The sequence below is a fragment of the Strix uralensis genome, chromosome 10, assembly GCF_047716275.1.
Source record: "Strix uralensis isolate ZFMK-TIS-50842 chromosome 10, bStrUra1, whole genome shotgun sequence".
In the NCBI taxonomy this organism is placed as follows: Eukaryota; Metazoa; Chordata; class Aves; order Strigiformes; family Strigidae; genus Strix; species Strix uralensis.
The window spans coordinates 24,651,148-24,670,188 of record NC_133981.1 but is presented as its reverse complement, the minus strand read 5'-3'; the positions used below and the strand labels follow the sequence as shown (position 1 = coordinate 24,670,188).

Here is a 19,041-nt window from a genome sequence, read left to right as displayed (position 1 = left end):
TCTGCATGACAGAGGTGAACCCTTCCCTCATTTGCTGACCTACTGCTCCTACTTGCTTCACCAAACACACCTTAATCTGTTCCAAAATGAGGACTTTGTCTAGTTAGGCAAAATTAAATAACCATTGCTAAATACAGCTATGTGAGTTTAAGCATTTAAAAAACCCCCACCAAATACTTATAGGCTAGCTGGACACAGAAGTACAAGTCCCTAAGCCAAGAAGTCTAGCTAATATATCCAAGTTGTGTGCTAGGGAGGAAGACATGCTCGTACAAGCGTGTGGGCAGGAGAGGGAGAGGGCTTTCAGATGTCCTTTGCTGTAACATGCTAAACAGACGGTGTGAACTTGTGAGGAGGGATCTCTCAAAATAGTAAAGGGCCTTTTCAGAGTGAGGCAGGAGAACTTCAGTTGGCTGTCTGAAACCAGCAGTACAGAGGCCCAGGCTCACTCACTACCGAGCATGAGTTTATTCTTAAGTCTGCCACTTATGTTTAAAGCAGTTTAATTTTTTTTTTTGTTACTGAAAATTCAGGACTTTAAAAGGAGGAACTTAAACACAGTGAAACTGCACAGCAGCATAGCTTTCTAGTTTGGTAACAGCTGTGCTTCAAACCCTGCTCTTACATGGTTATAGGCATTACTGTGTAAAAAATATCTTTTTGTGTGGTCTTATATTTCTTTCTTTCATCTGATCCCCTCTCCTCAGGGGACAAGGATGTAGTTTATTTCCAAATAAATCTGTTAGTCCCTCAAAAGTAAGTAGGCAAGAAACTTGACCTCAGTTTTTAATCTGTTAGAAATCTTCTAAAGACTCAGGCGAAAGCCAGTCTCTTGCTTGTATAACTTTCAAAGTCTTAGTCAGGCCCCATATGTTACAACCTGGAGGAAATGATGCTTGGGGATGACTAACAGAACATGTTCCTGCTGTTAATTTGGGTGTCATTCCAGAAATTTAATTTGTAAGCTTTCTCTTTCATTTTGTTAACACATTTACTTACTAATTCCCATCTTTGCTGTTCCCCACTAAGGAACTTAATGAAGGGATAAATTTTATATTAACAAAGAGAAGAATTTGCTTGCCCTGTCTGCAATGAGTAGGGAGAAGCAGAGAGCATATGTGTGTTAGATTAGCAGAAATATGATTTACAGGTAGGAAATTCACTTTAATGTAGCTTCCTGCTGCAAACATTATCTACTCCAGTCTCTCTGAATGGGTGTGTAATTTACCAAGAGCGAGGCTGTAAAGTACTAATTGGGAATTATTTCTTCCTTCCAGAAAGAAGAGAATAGATTTCAGTGGTTTGATGCTTAAAACTGACCATGCAGTTATCTGATTTGCAACAGCAAAGCTAGGAAAATTAATGAAGAAAAGGTAGTTTACAATTTATAACCTCTTCTTACCACTTGTTTCATATGTTTGCTAGATTGCCCTTCATAGTGAAGGATACATTGTATAACCCCAACCCAATTAATGCTTATTTATCTATAGGAAAGGTGAAATCATGGAGCCGTAAGCCAGACAGGCTGTATATGTGAACGGACGGTGTTTGTGAGGGGTGATGCTGTGCCCGAGGGACACCGTGAATGCTCGCTGTTGGGGTTTATTCCCGCAGAAGCGCTCCGTAAGCACTCAACCACAGGAGCCCAGAGTAGCTGTAACGACAAAATGTCAAATTCTCAGCACAGGGTTAAGGCAGCTGACCGTGGATCAGTGCGGCTGCACTGGCGAATGCCTTTTTAAACCAGCCTGTTTGTAGGCTGCATGGCAGTGGATGCTACCTCCTGTCTGCTTTTGTGTTTTGTGTGACTTCGTGCTTTCATTGCTGCTGGGCATGGGTCTAGCTATGGCATTGCAGTAAAATAACAGGCAATCAGTGAGATTGCATTGTGCGTGTACTTGCAGGGCTGATACGTATGTAGCTCTGAGGGTGAGAAAGCTCGTTGTTACTCTGTCCACTCCCTCTGGTGCTCTGATTCAAGCTGTGCCACCAACGAGGTCTGTACTAAAGCTTTTTTTCACAGTTTAAGATGGAGAAACAGGTTAAATGTACAGATTCTTTCTTGGCAGTAACACAAACCCAGCAGCTGTCTTGCTTCTTGCTTGGTTCTGTTTAACTTCAGTTTGCCTAGGAAAGTTGAACCAGCTCAGTGCGATTGCTGTGGACTTCTGAAGATTGAAGTTTGTTTTAGAAACCTTTGAGCTAAGTAGTAGGCCTGAGAAGCTTTCAATTATTTGAAATGGAATTACAGTATTGCCTCCTGAGCTAAGACTTTGTGTCCCAGCAAGGAGGGAAAGAGCCATGAAGTGTGAATGCCTTAAAACAAAGTGTGTAGATATCTGCAAACTAATAGTGATATCTCCCAGATCATATTGAGAAGAAGGTTTTCCAAGATTCAGGTCCCATGTCTTGAGGAAGCTCAGAATAGCGGTAATGCCATAAATGCAGTGGAGCAGACTGACAGACAAGCTCGTTGCTCAACTTGGCGTGATGCTGCTGTTGCACTTGTGAAACTATGGAGGAGCAGTAACTCAGCATCCCTGAACCTCCTTGTTCAGCTGTGCAGTGTTGTAAACATCTGCTGCGGCAGATAGAGTGATGGTTGATGACTCCTTGGATGAACCTGGAAACTTGCTTTGTTCCCCTAGATTTTGATAAATCTGGGTTATGCAAAGTGATGCCTTAAATCCAGTTAAATGGATTAGCTTTCTTTGGCATGACCTCTTCAAAGAATCCTATTCCCCATCTTAAAATTTGATGTTCTAAGGTTATTTCAGGTTTACACCCTTACATTCAGCATAAAGATATTTCACCTTGTATGGATTATATGATGGGGAATAAGTGCCTGTGATCCCAGTGAAGATTTTTTTGGGGGTTTGGATTAAACCCCAGTTGAGTCATGCAGTTAAATGGGTGTTTTTGCTGCTTCAGAGTAGAAAACAGTTCAACTGTTAAGCCCTTTCAGAAACAGCTGATGCTTTGGCCAACGACTCACGTGTCAGGTTCAGCGTGGAGGAATTTAGGGAAGGTTGTCTGAACCTTTGCAGTGCTGGCGACTCCTCCTGTGGCAGGGAACACAGCAGGCAAGGGTGGCTGCTCTGCCCCAGGCCCTGCCTGCACGTCTTCCCTGCCTTTGCCTCCCCATCAAGTGCTAGTACTGGACCCAGGCTTTCTTCTGACAAAGGTGCTCAGCTATTATTCTGATGGGGAAAAAAAAAAAAATCAGGTTCTTTATACTGTAGTTATAGATAAAACACATATTTATCTTCCAGAATCACTTTGTTGCAATTGCCCAGCTTGCCATCTTAATACTTTGAATTCGGACAACAGCCCAAATGATCTGGCACTGATAATATGTAGAATATACAGAATATGATTGTCTGCTATGTCTGAAGGATACTTTTTAAAGTTAGCCTTAAAGTAGCAGTGGAAAACTTCTCACAGTGCTCAGAAATCTGGAAATGAGAGTCAAGGGGTATGGTATTACTTTTTTTTAATTAGAAGGTTTTTAAAAAACTGCTGGATCTGTGTCACCGCCTTTTCCTTTCTCTGCTAGCCCACACTCTGCTCTTCCTGTCTCACACAAGGGCTTGCTCCTTTTCCTCCTTAATAGTAGTGTGTCTGATTTATTCTACAGGGCTTAAATTAAGAGGAAACTCAGCAGTAGGGGCAGAAGTGATGGATTTGAAAGCACTTCTCAGGCTCTTCATTCCAGGCTCATTGAACAGCATGCACTTTTTTCTCTTTTTTTAAACACAGAAAAACTGCAGTTGCTACAGCGCAGCAGAAATACTGCCGTGCTCTCGGCTGCTGGCGTTCCGGGCATGGGGTGCTCCCTGGGGATCTGGCGCTGGTCCCCCTGGGGCACCCTGCCATGCCAGCCCAGGTGGCTGCTGTTGCTCAGGGCAATGTTAGCTCTGATGCTGCTCCATAAGCTGTAAAGAAAACTGAGAACCTCCTCAGCAGCCATGGTGTAAAAGGGAAATGTTCCCCCCACACGCGCACACCACTGGAGAAGCAGGTTTTCTGTCTTCCAAGAAGAGCCAAACCATCGTTTCAACCTTGGTTTTCCTCTCATGAAGTCTCTGTGTAAAGCTGACTTGTTTGTAGCTGCAGAAATTCTCATTCCCATATCAAGTTGCTATTGCAGGTGAGGGCAGGCTATCAAAATGGCAGTGGCCTGATGCCTGTGCATCTTGGTTACAAACCAGCTGGGTGCCAATTTAATTCAATAGGTAGATGCTCTTATAAACGTGCTTAAGTGAACTGAGAAAAGGAATATGTCTGAGGTTAAAGTATGAACTAATTAATCTTAGTGGTTTGTGAGCCTTTGTTTCTGTAAGAAAGAACAGCTACACAGTTGTGCCTTTTAAAGAATGAAAACCTTTGTCTCTAGGGCAGTGGAGGGAAGTGCTCCCAGCCTAACCAGCTGTCCAGGGGAGACAAACCAGGTGACATGGTGTGGTCTTCAGTAAAACTCCCATTTTGCTCTTTCACATCATCTAAAGAGGCTGGAGCATGCATCTGGGCTGCTTGGTGTAGGGGTCTCCATGTTGCTCATGACGTCCAGGCAGCCCTGAAGGCCTCTGCTGACCCTGTGGTGAGGAGGAGAGGGGTTCTGTGTGCTCCTTGCAGGGTCACTTCACATCCTAGAGTTTGTGGTAAATGCTTCTAAATTTCTATAGGAATACCGAGTAGTAGAACATGACATGCCTCACATTTCTAATCTAAACAAATAAGTATTTCCATGCCTCTAAGAAGAGGCTGAAGAACAGCTTTAAATCCTTCCTTTGTTAACTTTAAAGAAAAGCCTGTAAAATTAGGCAGAACAGCAAGCAAATAAAAAAATGTGTTTGGTTTTTTGGAGGGTGGTACTGTTTTTAATTTGTCCCTACAGAAATAGGCTACACAGCCCAGTGCTGTTGCCGGGGAACCTCACAGGGTGGTCAGTGCCATCACTGCCCAGGAGCAGTCATGGCAGTCAGACAGCAGCAGCTTAGTGGTAGAAACACTCTTACCTGGAAATGAAATCCTGTGTGTGTTAACCTCTCAGGTAACGAGCCTCACAAAACCAAAACAAGCAGTATAGAGATGTATGTTGATCCATCAAGCCACGGATGTGTTTGTTGCCTGAAATATTAATGCGTTGAATAGCACAGACATCTTTGTTCGGAGACAAGTCTTTGTCTTCTTGATACTGGATTCAAGGCGAGTGCCCTAGTTCGTACACACTGCTCATCTCTAGCATAAAAGATTTTATAATTGCTCTTGATACAAACATAAAACAAGTCTAAAATTCTGAATACCCTAGCAGTGCAGTGCCTTTATTTTTGTTTATTCACTACTAATAATGTCTTATTTTGGATTGTAGGACAGAAAACTCACAAAAGTAGAGAGGCAGAGATTTAAAGAGGAAGCAGAAATGTTGAAAGGTCTACAGCATCCAAACATTGTGAGATTTTATGACTTCTGGGAATCCTGTGTAAAAGGCAAAAGATGCATCGTGCTGGTTACTGAATTGATGACCTCTGGAACACTAAAGACGTAAGTACTGCGCTCCTGGTGAGGAGGCTAAGAATAGCGATGGAAATTTTTAGAAAAATCCTACTTTCATATTCTGAAAAAAGGCATCTCCAGATAAAAAAAAATATAGAGCTGTTCTCTGGTGCCTGTCATTTGTCCCTGCATTTGAACTGCATTGATCTGACAGGAAGAATTTTGGCCTCCATCTCCCTTTCCCTGCTCTCCTGTTTCAGTTACGCAACCAGAAGCTGTTCTCTGGTGTGTTTTATCTTATGCCTGTGACGTTTTAATTTGCCAGGGTGTGTTTTTGTGATTGCTTTTGTGCTTGTATTTGCATGTTTTGTTAGAAAATTCAGATAGAATAGCACTTGAATGGTAGAATCTCTTTTTGAAGCAGAAGGTGCTCTAGGTTATCTACTAAATAATATTAATAGCTTTTGGTACTGACAATCTTGTTAAGGTTGATACAAAGCATTTGGCATAAATTCTGGAACAGATTTTCAGCCCCAATGGGAGCAGTGCTCATCATTGCATATATCCATTGTGCTACTCTGCCAGTGCTTTAGCAGGCTTTACATTTTTTCCAAAATGTACCTTCCCAGTCAGTGTTTTAGGTAAATGGAAAAAATGCAGGTGCATGGTACAGAGGTCAACGCCTTGTGGTTAAAATTAAACTTCCGTGTTCTTCTGATTTGAATATATGAAACATATTCTAAAGCTGCTTTCTGCATAATGAATTGCTGTACTATTAGTCTTGCAAATATTTGGTTGTATTTGCACCAGAAATGCTTATTATTTTTCTCGCTAAAAATGAATGCTCTAATTCCCCCTTTGAAAAGATCTATTCCTTTCAATTTTGTGATATTTCTGAGCCGCTATTATGACATCTAATAAGGGGCTTTTATCCAGAATGGAGTTTCAGCTGCTAAAGCCCCTAGAATCTCTAATAACTCTTCATTTTCTTTGTACCCACTTCTGTGTATGTTTGTGCTCTAGGTATCTGAAGAGATTTAAAGTGATGAAACCAAAAGTCCTGCGTAGTTGGTGCCGGCAAATCCTGAAAGGTCTTCTTTTCTTGCACACAAGAACTCCACCAATAATTCACAGAGACTTAAAATGTGACAACATTTTTATTACTGGACCAACTGGATCTGTGAAAATAGGAGACTTGGGTCTGGCAACCCTCAAGAGAGCTTCGTTTGCCAAAAGTGTGATAGGTAATCCTCCTGTTCTCCTTGGCTTCCTTCTGTTGGTATGGTGGTTGTCTTTTTAATATCTTTCTTTCACATTTTGTATTGGTGGTTTTTTGACTTGTAGGTTGGTAGCAGAGATTAAAGTGGTTTTGTGACTGTTCCCTTTATACCACTATAAAAATCAGTAGGGAATGGTATCATGACTTCCTTTTCTCCTTCCTTCTGTATCGCAATGGTAAACCACTTTTTTGGTTTGTTTCGTAATTGAAATATTACTTGGTATCCACAAATCCTTGTCCTCTCTCCTTCTAAAGGAGCAGCAAGGGTCCTCAGCAGCTTGTGTGCATCATCCTCCTGAGAACAGGCTCAGTGCCTGCTGGGGGAGCGGGCAGGAGAAAGAGGAGAGGGAAGAGAAAGAATGCCCTGCTCTCCCGAACAAGGGAGTGCTGCAACAGCCTGGGGAAGCCCCTGGGAAGGCTTCTGCTTCTAGTGATTCTGGGATAGGGACAGATACTTCTGCTGAAGGGAGAGGCAGTAGTGCCCTGTGGAGCTGGGCTTCTCTCCTTTGCAGAGAGGTCACAGGGGAGCTGGTCTGGCTGCAACACCTTATCCCCATTTACTGGGGCATCAGCAAAACAGGCTGCTTCTGCAGGCAACTGCAGAGCTCATCCCTGCCTTGACACCGTCCTGGCAGAGTTCTGCTGAAACAACATCTGCAATTAATTTAAAATCAGTAGGTATGAAATTTCTACTAGCTTATGCAATAGCTGGTGCACTTAGGTGGTGCCTGTGTGAGGAGTGTTAGAACTTGGGTTTGCTTGAACTGGGAGGACGTTTTCTGAATGACTGTTGGAGGATGTTTTTTCCTTGCAAAAGTTACATTTTATGTTTTCTGTATAAATGTAAAGTCTTCCTGAATTCTCAAACATTTCATGGTGTGTGGTTTTTTTTTTTTACTCAAGCTTCCATAGCAAATCTCCCTTGTTCAGATCTATAGGCGATGGTTTTAGGAAGCTGCAAATTCCTGAGAAATTATGCTGAAAGTGGGGGCCATTATCATGCATGTGGTCATATTTCAGCTTACAATATCAATGAAACTTAGATTCTAGGCAATTAGTTAGCAAACTGATAGTGACAATCATTGTTCCCTTACTATATGTGAAAATAGTATCCTATCTTTCAAGCAGTGGTTGCTTAAATCATTATTTTAGCATCACAGATTTTCAGATATAGTAATTCTTTACAATTACTCCTTTAAGAGTATTGACCTTAATGCTTAGGGGACCCCAGTATCATTGAAGTCAAAATGATAGAAATTTTGGATATGTTGGCTAGGCTACTTGTGAGTCTGCTTAACCTTCTTGATTTTCATGCAATCATGTTGGTTTATATCTTTTAAGTTTCTCTTGGTTTTAACTTCTAATAATTGGTGGGGTTTTTCCTGTTGAGGATCAGTATTTCTTCACATTTTTTTTTTTTTTGCAGTATAACAATTGTCCATGGGACATAATGGAATAATATCAGTAATACTAATGCTGGGAATTAATATCAGTAATACCAGTACAAGTTTTTGTAAAATGAGTTGTTACACAACACCGTCAAAGCATGCTCCTGTCTAAAAGAAATCCAGTATGAAAAAGGGCTGCAGGCTGATGGCAGGGTGTCTGCATTCATTTTGGCAATGTAACCAAGCTTATCTTTTTTTGAGTAGTGCTGCTCCAAGGAAAGAATTAGGAGGGCTTGGAAACACTGGTGAGATGAGTAATTCTGCCCCCTCCGTAGATGTAGTAGCTTTAAAGGAATATTAGTAGCTGCAATTTTACATCGGCTCGAACTGAATGAAGTCAGCATGGCTGAGGTCCAGTTTTTCCCTTGCTGCGTTTGTGCCAGCACTGATGCTCGTCTGACCTTGCAGTGTATCTCTGCAGGGAGCCGAGCCAGGGCAAAGCTCCTTCTGCCAAGAGGAGTTGAATAGATGCTGAGTGGCTTTATGTTTTGGTGGTCTGTTTTGTGTAAGAATATTTGTATGTATTCCTTCCCACCCTCGAGGGATGGGGGGGGAAATGTAATTTTCATGCTATTTTGGAATGGTGTCAAGAATTTCATTTGCTTCTTAGACTATCACTTTTTCAGATTTGCTTTAAATGCTCCATAACTCATGAGATTCACTCCTGCCTCCGAGTTTTGTTCCTTCTAAAACAAGGTAGCAGCTGCAAAAAACATTCCCTATGGCGGTTGTTAACCATTTCAGAGCAGCAGCCACTGCCTGTGTGACAGCTGGGAGAAAAACCCGAGGAGCGGGCACTAAGTTGAGCTTTCATGATGTGGGTCTGGCTGATTTACAGAGGCTGAAGGCATGAGTGTCTTTCAGGTGGAAAGAACATAAAGGAGAGATCAATCCTGAATTCTGTGAAATTCACTTTGCAAAAATGCTTGTGCTAAGGCTTGTTTTGTGAGTTAGGCCAAGTCTACTTCAGAAAATATGCAAAAGCAGAGTTTTTACTGACAGACCCTAATTTTGAGAGACTTCCTTTATGTTGCCATTAAAAAAAGAAAAATCCCCAAACATACGAGAACTGGTTTTTCCCAGCATGTGTTCCTTTAATTGCAGTTGTGCTTTTGCTGCTGATAGAGATGCCATAACAAAAATCCAAGGGACAGCCAGGCTGCCTTGGGGACCTGGAGGGCAGTTTGGGTGTGGAGGTGGCTGCTGCTGGGCTGGATGGGCAGAGTTTGGCCTGGTCCTTCATGTGGTCTGAGACCTCTTGTGCTCCTTCTGGCATCCTGGTGTTCATGGCTTGCGGTTCCTCTCCTGTAACACATGATTGCATTGATCTCTCTTCCTTCATCTTTTCTAAATGTAAAAAGGAAATAAATTAGTCTTGACCCCTAAGCATAAATTACATTAAGAGATATGGTTCCTGGAATAAATTACCGACGTGTTAATTTTTTTCCCTTTGCTTTACAAGACCACACTTTTCAGAGTAGTTTGTGCAAATGCTGCAGGCATAAGTTGCTGCTTGCCATAAAGCTGCAAATTCCCATTATGAAGCAGTAAGTACAGTGCTTCACTTAAAATATTTATCCAGTTTCATCAGATTTCTGTCACCCTAATCCCTGTTGAGTAGGACCTTATTCTGTGAGTAGCCTCATTGATTTGTCCCACTAAACCAGTGACAGAATTAGGTTTAATGTTTTGTGCATGACTTTATAGGTGATTTGTAATACTACTTGCTTTCAAAGTGCTGTCTGTCGAGTGGTTCTTACATATCTCTAGAGGGAAAAAAATGCAAATTTGCATTGATAAAAACAAGGTGAAGGTTCTCGTTTCTTCTCTCCTTTTCACCTCCATAACTCTGTACACATTCCTCTCTCCACACAGAAAAAGCATTTCATGACTTCTAGTATGATCAGGCAGTATGCCATATCTCATTCTCGTTCATTTTTGAAATTTTGATGCTTTTTTCTCTTCTCCCTTGTATTATTACCAGGGAGCCATGGATATTTAAGTGTATGTGTTGATTTTGGGTTTCTTCCCTGGAGAATGCTTGAGCTTATTGTAGTTGCTTCCCTCTTTTGAAAAAGTCTTGCATGCACCCTTACACAGCTACAATAGGCAAAAAAGATTGTGGTTTTATAGGCAAAAAAGATTGTGGTTAAAGCCATTTGGACTTTTATCAAAAACTTACTTTCTTTTGGTGCATGTCTGTGTAGGTACACCAGAATTCATGGCCCCGGAAATGTATGAGGAACACTACGATGAATCTGTGGATGTCTATGCTTTTGGAATGTGCATGTTGGAAATGGCTACCTCAGAATACCCTTACTCAGAATGCCAGAATGCTGCTCAAATTTACCGGAAAGTAACCTGTGTGAGTAAGCCTCCTTAATTTGTATTGGCATTTTGTAATTTGAAGGTTTACAAAATGGATTTCAGCGAGGTGTCAGAACTGTGAAGTGTGTAGTGTGTTGTAGAATTTGAGGTGTCTGAGCTCTGGTTAATGCAAACTTGTTGCAAGTTTATTTGTAAGCTTGTAATTCCATGGCTGGATTGTGTTTGACTGTACTGCAGCTGCATAAAATATTTTCAGTAATCTTTGTGGCTGCTTTTGTTTCCATCAGCCAAAAATACATAAAACTTGAAGAATGAGCAGGGAAAAATCTTTGCTCTAGTCTTGCCTTCTAAATGGAGATTTTTCAGACTCAATCAAGTTTCCCACAAAGCTAAGAGGACTAACTTTTAGGTTACAGCCTAAATATTTATATGGTGAAGGATGTTTGATTCAGATTTCCAGCACAGATTCTCTCTGTATGTGTAAGAAATTATCTGAAGATATAAAAGGGAAAAGATAGCACTATTTTGGAGTCAGCCAGAGGAGCTTTATATCTGCACTTTAGAACTCTGCGAGGTCTGGTAATCCCCAGACAGGAACCATGGAAATGGGTTTTCTGCATTTTCAGGTGAGGTTAGGCTGGAAGAGAAGTCAATCTAAAATAATCTCTACACTGAATAAAATACTCTCTCCAACATTCTCCCCTCCAGATGATAAATGTATTTGTCTCCATGAGCTGTACTGCAAATGCCTGAAAAACTCCTGAGTCAATAAGATGCTATCAGATTGCAGATCACTGACTGCAGAGAAATGAGACTTGCTAAAGGCTTTGGCAGCTGTGGTTATATTCTGTTCTACCTGGTTAAGTGAAACCAAGAGTTACAGGAGTATTTTTTCAGGATGATTGTTAGACTGGTTTGTCAAAGATTTTCCCAGGAGCTTCCTTCCATCTGGTTGCTACAAAAGAAGATAGTGTGTTGTGTGGATTAGCACTCGTGTATCACTAGGAAGTGCAATCTGCACGCTTGGGATGTGAAGAGGCTAATCCTCAGAAGAAAGCTGCACTAAAATTTGCAAAGATTAACTACAGATAAGGTTGCTTTTATTTCTTTGATCTATAAGGTAGAAAGAGTAGTTAGGCTTACATAGTAGATTGAGCGGATCCATCTCTCAGTGTCCAAAAGTGTGGTCCCAAAATTAGTTTGTATTCCTCTTATCCAACTGCTTGTTATGAGCAAAAATCTTCCCAAGCAAAACTTAGTAATAAGTGGTTGATTTTGAAAGGTACTTAAGACCACTTGCCTTCTCAAAGAGTTTTAGTGAATCAGACTAGTACAAGTATGGTTCTGTGAAATCCTGCAGTCAGCAAACGCTGCTCGAGGTCAGAATTGCATTTTCTGATTTGCTGTATGCTAATCTGTCACACTGGGTATAGAGATGGTTTCATCAGATACCCAAGCACTCACATGTGCCAGGTGATGGGTTTATGTGCAATTTAACTTTTATAGGTATAGTTTATATTGTTCAATATATGTCTCTACCCACCACTGAGGACTGGGATGTTGGGAATGGTGCTCTTGTTGTAGACTGCTGTGCTAACCAGCTGTGATGATGCTAACCTGATAGGAGAGGGAGGATGCAAACAATTCAGGAGTCGGTGTTTAAAAGTTGAAGTCGGTATCACAGTAGGATGTTCCTGCTGGACACTGGAGAGATGCCATGACTTTTTGAAAGCAGGAGGACACATCTGAAGAGGGGAAGCAGCTTTGTCCCATTTCTGTATGAACTGTTGCAAACTGACATTTGTAGCTTGGTAAAGCTGAATCTTTCCCAATGGACTTCAACCCTGATTTCTGGTAGTTTAACTCTTCTTAGTGTTGCTTTCAACCCATAACTACTCAGAAATAAAAATTAAAAAAAAAAGGCATCAGAAGGTGCTCAGCAGTGTAGTTAGCTTCATTGCTACGGCTGGAGCAGCTCCCTAGGGTGCTGTAGGGAAGGGAGCACGTGCAGGGATGGGGCTGCTGATTTCCTGACCAGAGGCCATTGTGCTCTGCACCATGGGCTGGCTGGAAATTGCATGCTGCATCTTCTCAAAGTAGTGAAATGGGTTTGATGGCTCAGTGGAGTTGCTTGCCTGAATCCTTATGAGGATGGCCGCTCATCCCACATCATTCTACAAGGAAAAGTTTATTTCATTTGGCACAAAGGCTTGTTGGCTCCATTTAGGTACGTAGTCCTTTGGATGTGCTCTAAATGCCATCTTTGTAGGTACCGTAGGAGACATCTTGGGCTCTAAAGCTTCACATGGTGACAACATGAGTCTCTTCTAATTTTAGGCTCTGGGGCCTTGTCTCTGAATGTGATACTGGTCTTGTAACCCTAGATATTGAATGGCTTTGAGAAGTGTAAGATGTGTTACCTGCTGCCTTGGATGGGCGTTGTGTGAGCAGTGTGCCTCGTTTGTTTGTGGAGCTACCGTCGTGGTTAGCTGATGTGACCTGGGTATGTGTGTATGCCTTTAGAGTCACAAATAATATAGATGTCTTCCATTGCTCCACATACCCAGAGGAACACTGTGCCACTCTTAACCATCTGGAATATTGGTAATTAAGACTCCTAAGCCTCATTTATCAAAGCAATATCCAAGATAGCAAAGAATAATGATTATTCAGAAGATTCCTAATTAGATGTTATATTTCAATTTGCAGACTTAAGTAATCATTTTTTTAAACACTGATGAAAGCCTGAGCCAACTCATTTCTTGTGGCAATAACCTTTACATAGCTGAGGATTACATGGTAAATTATTATAACTTTGTAAAACTGGTCTTGTATTAGCAACTTTAGAGAGATTGAAAATAATGCTTACTGTGAAGAACAAGTAATGGTGGAGAAGCTGTTGAAAGGCCACTTTATCACTTGTAAGGGGTATTTTTGAAACAGCACTGTCTAGCAGGGAAAGCTAAAGCAGAAAGTGTCGGGTACAGGAACAACGGGTGTGTTTACTGTGTTTTTCAGCTGAACTCAGGGCAGGAGCAGTGGGAGCAGACACTGGGATTCCTTAGGTGGAAAGATGGGCATTACTGTCATTCCAAGGAAAGGGTTAACCAGCTCCGGGTGGAGGGGGAGCAAGCCCTGCATGCCATGAGCTGCACAGACTGTCAGACAGGGAGGAGGAGCAGGGGGTGGAACTCTTGGTGAGGGTGCAAGAAGCGCAGCAAGCCCTGGGGGAGATCCCTTGTCCCAGAAGGAACCTCTCTCGTGGGCTCGACAGCTTCTCTAGAGGAGCTGAATCCGCAGAAGAGCTGGCGGCAGCAAGGGACCCTGCTTCGACCCGTGTGAGTCGCCCAGCTGGCACCACTGGGCTGGCTGCTGCCACCGAGGTGCAGGAATTTCGGGTGTGGGGTCCTGAGCCATCACCAGACGGTGAGGCCTGCCCCATTAGCTGGGGCGGTGACAACTTACAGATGAAAAAACTTTAAAATCACTTTTTGTGAAGTGTTAGGGTCAGTCATGTGGCTGCTATTCTAGCGTTGGGTTTTACTAGACTGAAATATAGTATAGAATTGGAGCACAGACTAAAACCAAGAGGCTGAATTTAGACTGCTTTCTTGCCAGTGTTAGGTGAGGTTTGGGGTTCTCACTAGAGTGGAAGTTGGCCCTGACCTCCTCAGATGGAGGGATCAATGGTGCAGTGCTCCTGAAGGTTGTCACGTATTTCAGCTTGTCAGTGAGAAATTTACTTAACTTTTGATGAAACTGTTTTTCTGCACCAGAAATGTAAACACTATTTTTAGTGTTTTAAATTGAGGGTCAATGTAATATAAAAATGATTGCTGTGTCTAGTTTCCTGATGCTGTTACTTTAAAAATATAAAATGAAATGACTCAATTTCCCTGCCTTGGGCTCAGTTGTTGTGGTGGCAACCACTGGAGGTGCTAATAGCATCTAAAGGGGTCGAAATTGCTCTAGTGTTTCATCAAGCAAGAGGTTGCTGGCTAGTGAAGGTACAACAACCACCTTATTCTTCAGACTGCCTCTAACCGTACTTTGGATTACGCTGGGCTGCACATTCCCTCTGTTGCCCAGCACAGTCAGTGTATTCCTTTGGCTTTGCCATTGTAATGTTTTTCAATTGTTTCTACTCTGTATCCTAACACTCTATGAAACTTTTCCCTGCTAAGATACATCTGAAGTCACAGCTGTTCAAGTCGCATGCATTGGTAGTCTGTATTGGTATAGAAAATCGAAACATCACCTTTCTGAGACATTACAATTTTGTTTTAAGGTATTATGTATGTCTGTAGTGTAAGATTATACTAATTTATTACGACGACCTTTTATTCTGCCTGACCATGTTCTCATGGCTTAATTGCTGCTTTAGTTTTCCACTCTTGCTTTTACATATGTGTAACTGTGTGTATATAATAGTCCGGGATAAAGTGGCAGTCGTTTTCCAAATGTGCAGAGGGGCTTTTTTCTTTGCCAGATGAGACGTGTTATAACAACTTGTCACCTCTCTCTGTCCTTTCAGCCTGAATTGTGGAGTGTAAACATTAAAAAAGTAGATATGTAACTAACACAAAATACATATTTTTCAAGTAACAGGTCCAAGCCACATTTACTGCAGTTAACTTTGAAGTGATTTCCTGGTCAGCATATTTGCAGTGACCTTCATTCTGATGCCATAATCTCATTTTTCATGCATAACTTGATGGTTTTTCTTAGTCAGATTTTTTTGTATTTAATCATTCTGCCAAGTGATTTTGATGTAGACAATAGTGATGAAACATCGGAGTCTGTGACCTTCCCATGCAGCTCCAGTCCAATGTTTTTCTTACTGATGCACTGCAGAATGCACAGCAGACCAGCCGTATCTGCTGCGGGTTCATGGCAACCTCATTGGGTTTAGCAGCACAAACCTGCACTTTAAAACAACCTACATGTTTATAGCCTTCTGGTTTGCATTTTAAGTTTTCCTGTTGTTTCTTTTTTGTAAATGTAGTGACTGTTTTCTCAGCATTCGCGGGCTATATTCTATATTGCTCATACAGATAGAATAAATGCTATTGCTGTAGCACAGCAACAGACAAATAGTGTTATGAATGTCATTGCATCGAAGGATTGTGTGTTTTGGGTATCTTCTTAGATTAGCATTAGGATTGAGTACCATTTTGGAATGAAATAGAGATGAGTTTATAATTGCACACAGTGATCTTGCTGCCGAATGTCATAGAACAAAATCCTGACAAAATTGAGAACTTTACCTTCACTTTATTGACTTCAGAGAGTGTGTGGTAGGGTGGAATTTCAGTTGGAAATATGCTTTCAGCTTTTTGGGGATAACATTTTTTCCTTTTCTAGGAACTACATGAGTCTAGAGGCTACCCTCAGGTAGAAGGTGGAGTTTTAGTCCGAAATAGACTGTATCCAGACTAGGAGGGCACCTTCTAGGTGAAAGGAAAGCCTTTAGAAAAATTACTGACTGACGTGGGTCAAACTTAGCATTGACTTGCCTGGCATATGCTGCGCATCTTAAAAAGCATTATGTGTTACTCTTTCAGAAGTGTGTTCTGCTGGTGGAAAAATGACAAGCGGCTATTTTTAGACCTCTGAAAAACAAGCTTCATATTTTTGCCCCCAACATGGAGGTTAAAATTTTAATGTCCTATATGTGCCTGAGTGTAGATTCAACTATCCTGTACTGGAGTGCAATGTATTTCAAATCTAATCACTTCAGAAAGAAGGTGAGGACACTAAGTGCTGGTGAGGGATTCAAAGTAAGTCATCCTGTTTGAGACGGAGAAATTCTCAAAAGGGAGATTATTGATCTTCTCTCATTTTGCTCTTGGATTATATATATATTTTAGCATTTAAATATTTGTATAAAAATATCCCTGTGCACCTTATGTCAACCAGTTAGCCCTGCATTTCAGATGCAGTGGTGTTGAATTTACTTCTGTTTACAAGACAGCTGTACAGTTTTCAAACTGTCATGGATAATTCCTTAGCTAATATACTTTGAATTTTGGTGCCATGTTTCCTTGGGAATGCTCAGGAAAGACAGATGGCTTTTGTATAAATGAATGAGATGAGTCCTTTGATTGCAAATAGAAACCTATGTTTTGCATAAACCCCCTTCATTGTCAGGAGGCTTGTAAGCATCGGGGCATAGCGCTGTAGGGGAGGGTTTGCAGCATTGCAATGAGATGGCCTTGGAGATTTTAATGAAGAGTAAGGAGCAGAAGCATACTATAGCATATGGGCATTGAGAAAACACTTTGGCAAAGCATTTCTGTTCAGTACTTCACTGTGCATATTTTGTCCTTGTTTGGTTTAGTCATCTATTCATAGCTTAGCTGTTCAGTAGATTAATACAATAGATGTTTGGAGAGGAGTCAGTGTTCCTTTAAAAGATGTTGAAAGTAAAATGGTGTTTGGAGGAGTTCCTATTTTTTTTTTTTTGTGGAAACAATTTGTAAAGTCAAAAATCAGGGTCAGGGATCTGTCAAAAGGACCATTTCCAGGCAAACCTAATTTCTAGATGCCAACACGTCCTGCCCTGCTCCATCCCAGTCATGTCAGAGTTCCAGTTGAACCATGTGAATTGAGATTGTGAATTCTGGAAAAGAAAATTAAATTGAGAGATACTGTGATATACCTTGTGCTATTTGTGTGTCTCATGCTCTGCAATTATAAAAAGAAATTGGCAGGTTCCCTTGAGTGCATAGATACGTGAGCAATATATTCTCTAGGTAGTTGAAAGCTCTTCAAGTGGTATGGTGAAAGTTGCCTCTGCTGCTGCTTTGGAGGAGTTTTGGTGGTTTTGGGAGGGTTTGGGTTTTTTCCAGTTATATTGATACCGATGCACACTTGTGGGATATTTTTCAGTAAACATTAAACTATAGCATTTAATGGTCTTTATTACCCGTTCTTCCCGATAAGTGTCACTAAGATGGAAATAAATGGTTTCCTGTAGCAAAGTGGAGTGTTCAAAAATGTAGAGATTTGTCCTATTGCTTTCCATTGTGAATTACCAAAGACTTCTTCAAACTTCTCCTCATGTAAGAACACGATAGCTTTAGGGTGTATTAGGCTATAGAGAATTCATGCTAGAAATGTCTTTTGGTGGTACTTTGTTTTCTTTCATTTCTAATTCAGGTATTGGAGCTCCTTAAGAAACACTCTTGACAGCCTGTGGTGTCCTTTTGCTTGTTTGGAGCAAGCCTGGGCTTTAGTAGGCTAGGCACTCCCTATCACTTTGATACATTTTTCTAATATACAAAATTTGAACCCACATCTCACAAGTAAGATTTAGGTTTGCTTAAGCAAATAATTCTTTTTAGTGGGTCACAGCCAGCCAGACACGTGTATGGATTATTTTGTTTTGTTCCCACAAGAATGGGTTTTTTTGGATCTTGGCAGCTCTCTGCCTAGGCAAAACTGGGAAGCTGAGTCTTTGTATGACTGTTCTGTCATTTTTTATTTTTTCCCTCAGAATTTATGAATTACATATTTCACTCTCAAGTTCTGAGACTAAAAAAGGAGTGGTTCACCTGGAATAAATAAATAAATACAAGTTTAAAGTTGAATCTGAGGCTTGAATGGCAACAGAATGTTAATAAAAGGATAAAAGTATATATAATCTCATGCTGGAGCATTCAGAAATTCTCAGAGGTGCCAATCCTCATTGAAATTCACCCATAAAACTTATTGGAGACTAAATTCAGTGAAGTACTTGCAGACACTTTCTGAAATACATATGTTCTTTCTTTTAGTCCAAGGCACCATCAGGTGAGCTGAAAGTCCACGCTTCAGGACTTCAGGCCTCCTTATCTGCCACTGCATGATCTGTTATTTAATGTTCTTTCAGGGTGAAACTTTAAATGGATTTGAATGGATTTAAATGTCCAAATCCCATTCAGTTATGTGCTTAATCAGATTCTGGGTTTTTTAGGTAAAGGAAAACATGTTTTCCTTTTATTCTGCTTATTGGCTTAATTGGAAATACTTGGGTCCTTAAGTAATAGGGTCTAACTGCAGAATCTGTTCCCAAATTAATTTTGTCAAATTTTCGTCATATACGTCTTGTTTTAGTAGGTAGAGCTGTTACGTATTTTTAAATCGGAATCAATTTCTTTGTGACTTAAGCTGAACATCACAAATAAAAAGGATAACTTCTTGTGTTGCCACTCTTGTCATCTATAGCGGAATATACACATGAGAAGTATTCACAGGGAATCTTCTGTTGAACTGAATGGGATGAGTTGCCAGCATTACGGATGTTGGGTATCTGGTAGTTGCTCCGATGTCATTTGACGAGTAGAGCAGTAGAGTGGCCTCGCTGGGAATGATAGCTGTTCCTAAGGGAACATCCCTTCCTCCCTGTCTGCAACCTGGCATCAGAAGGAATTGTCAGCCTGGGCTTTGAAAATGCACAGCTGCATGTGTGTGTTAACTGTCCAGGTGTTCCTGGTAATTATTTTTTAG

At 41.1% G+C, this 19,041-nt stretch overlaps 1 protein-coding gene across 12 annotated transcripts in view; it reads left to right on the top strand.

The window, feature by feature from the left end:
* WNK2 (WNK lysine deficient protein kinase 2) overlaps positions 1–19,041 on the top strand; it is a 114,633-nt gene that overhangs the window by 33,951 nt on the left and 61,641 nt on the right. For all 12 annotated transcript variants that reach the window (XM_074879836.1, XM_074879833.1, XM_074879832.1 and 9 more), the window contains exons 3-5: positions 5,372–5,544; positions 6,520–6,740; positions 10,431–10,588. In XM_074879836.1, coding sequence (XP_074735937.1) covers positions 5,372–5,544; positions 6,520–6,740; positions 10,431–10,588 — 552 coding nt within the window. The remainder of the gene's footprint in view (positions 1–5,371; positions 5,545–6,519; positions 6,741–10,430; positions 10,589–19,041) is intronic.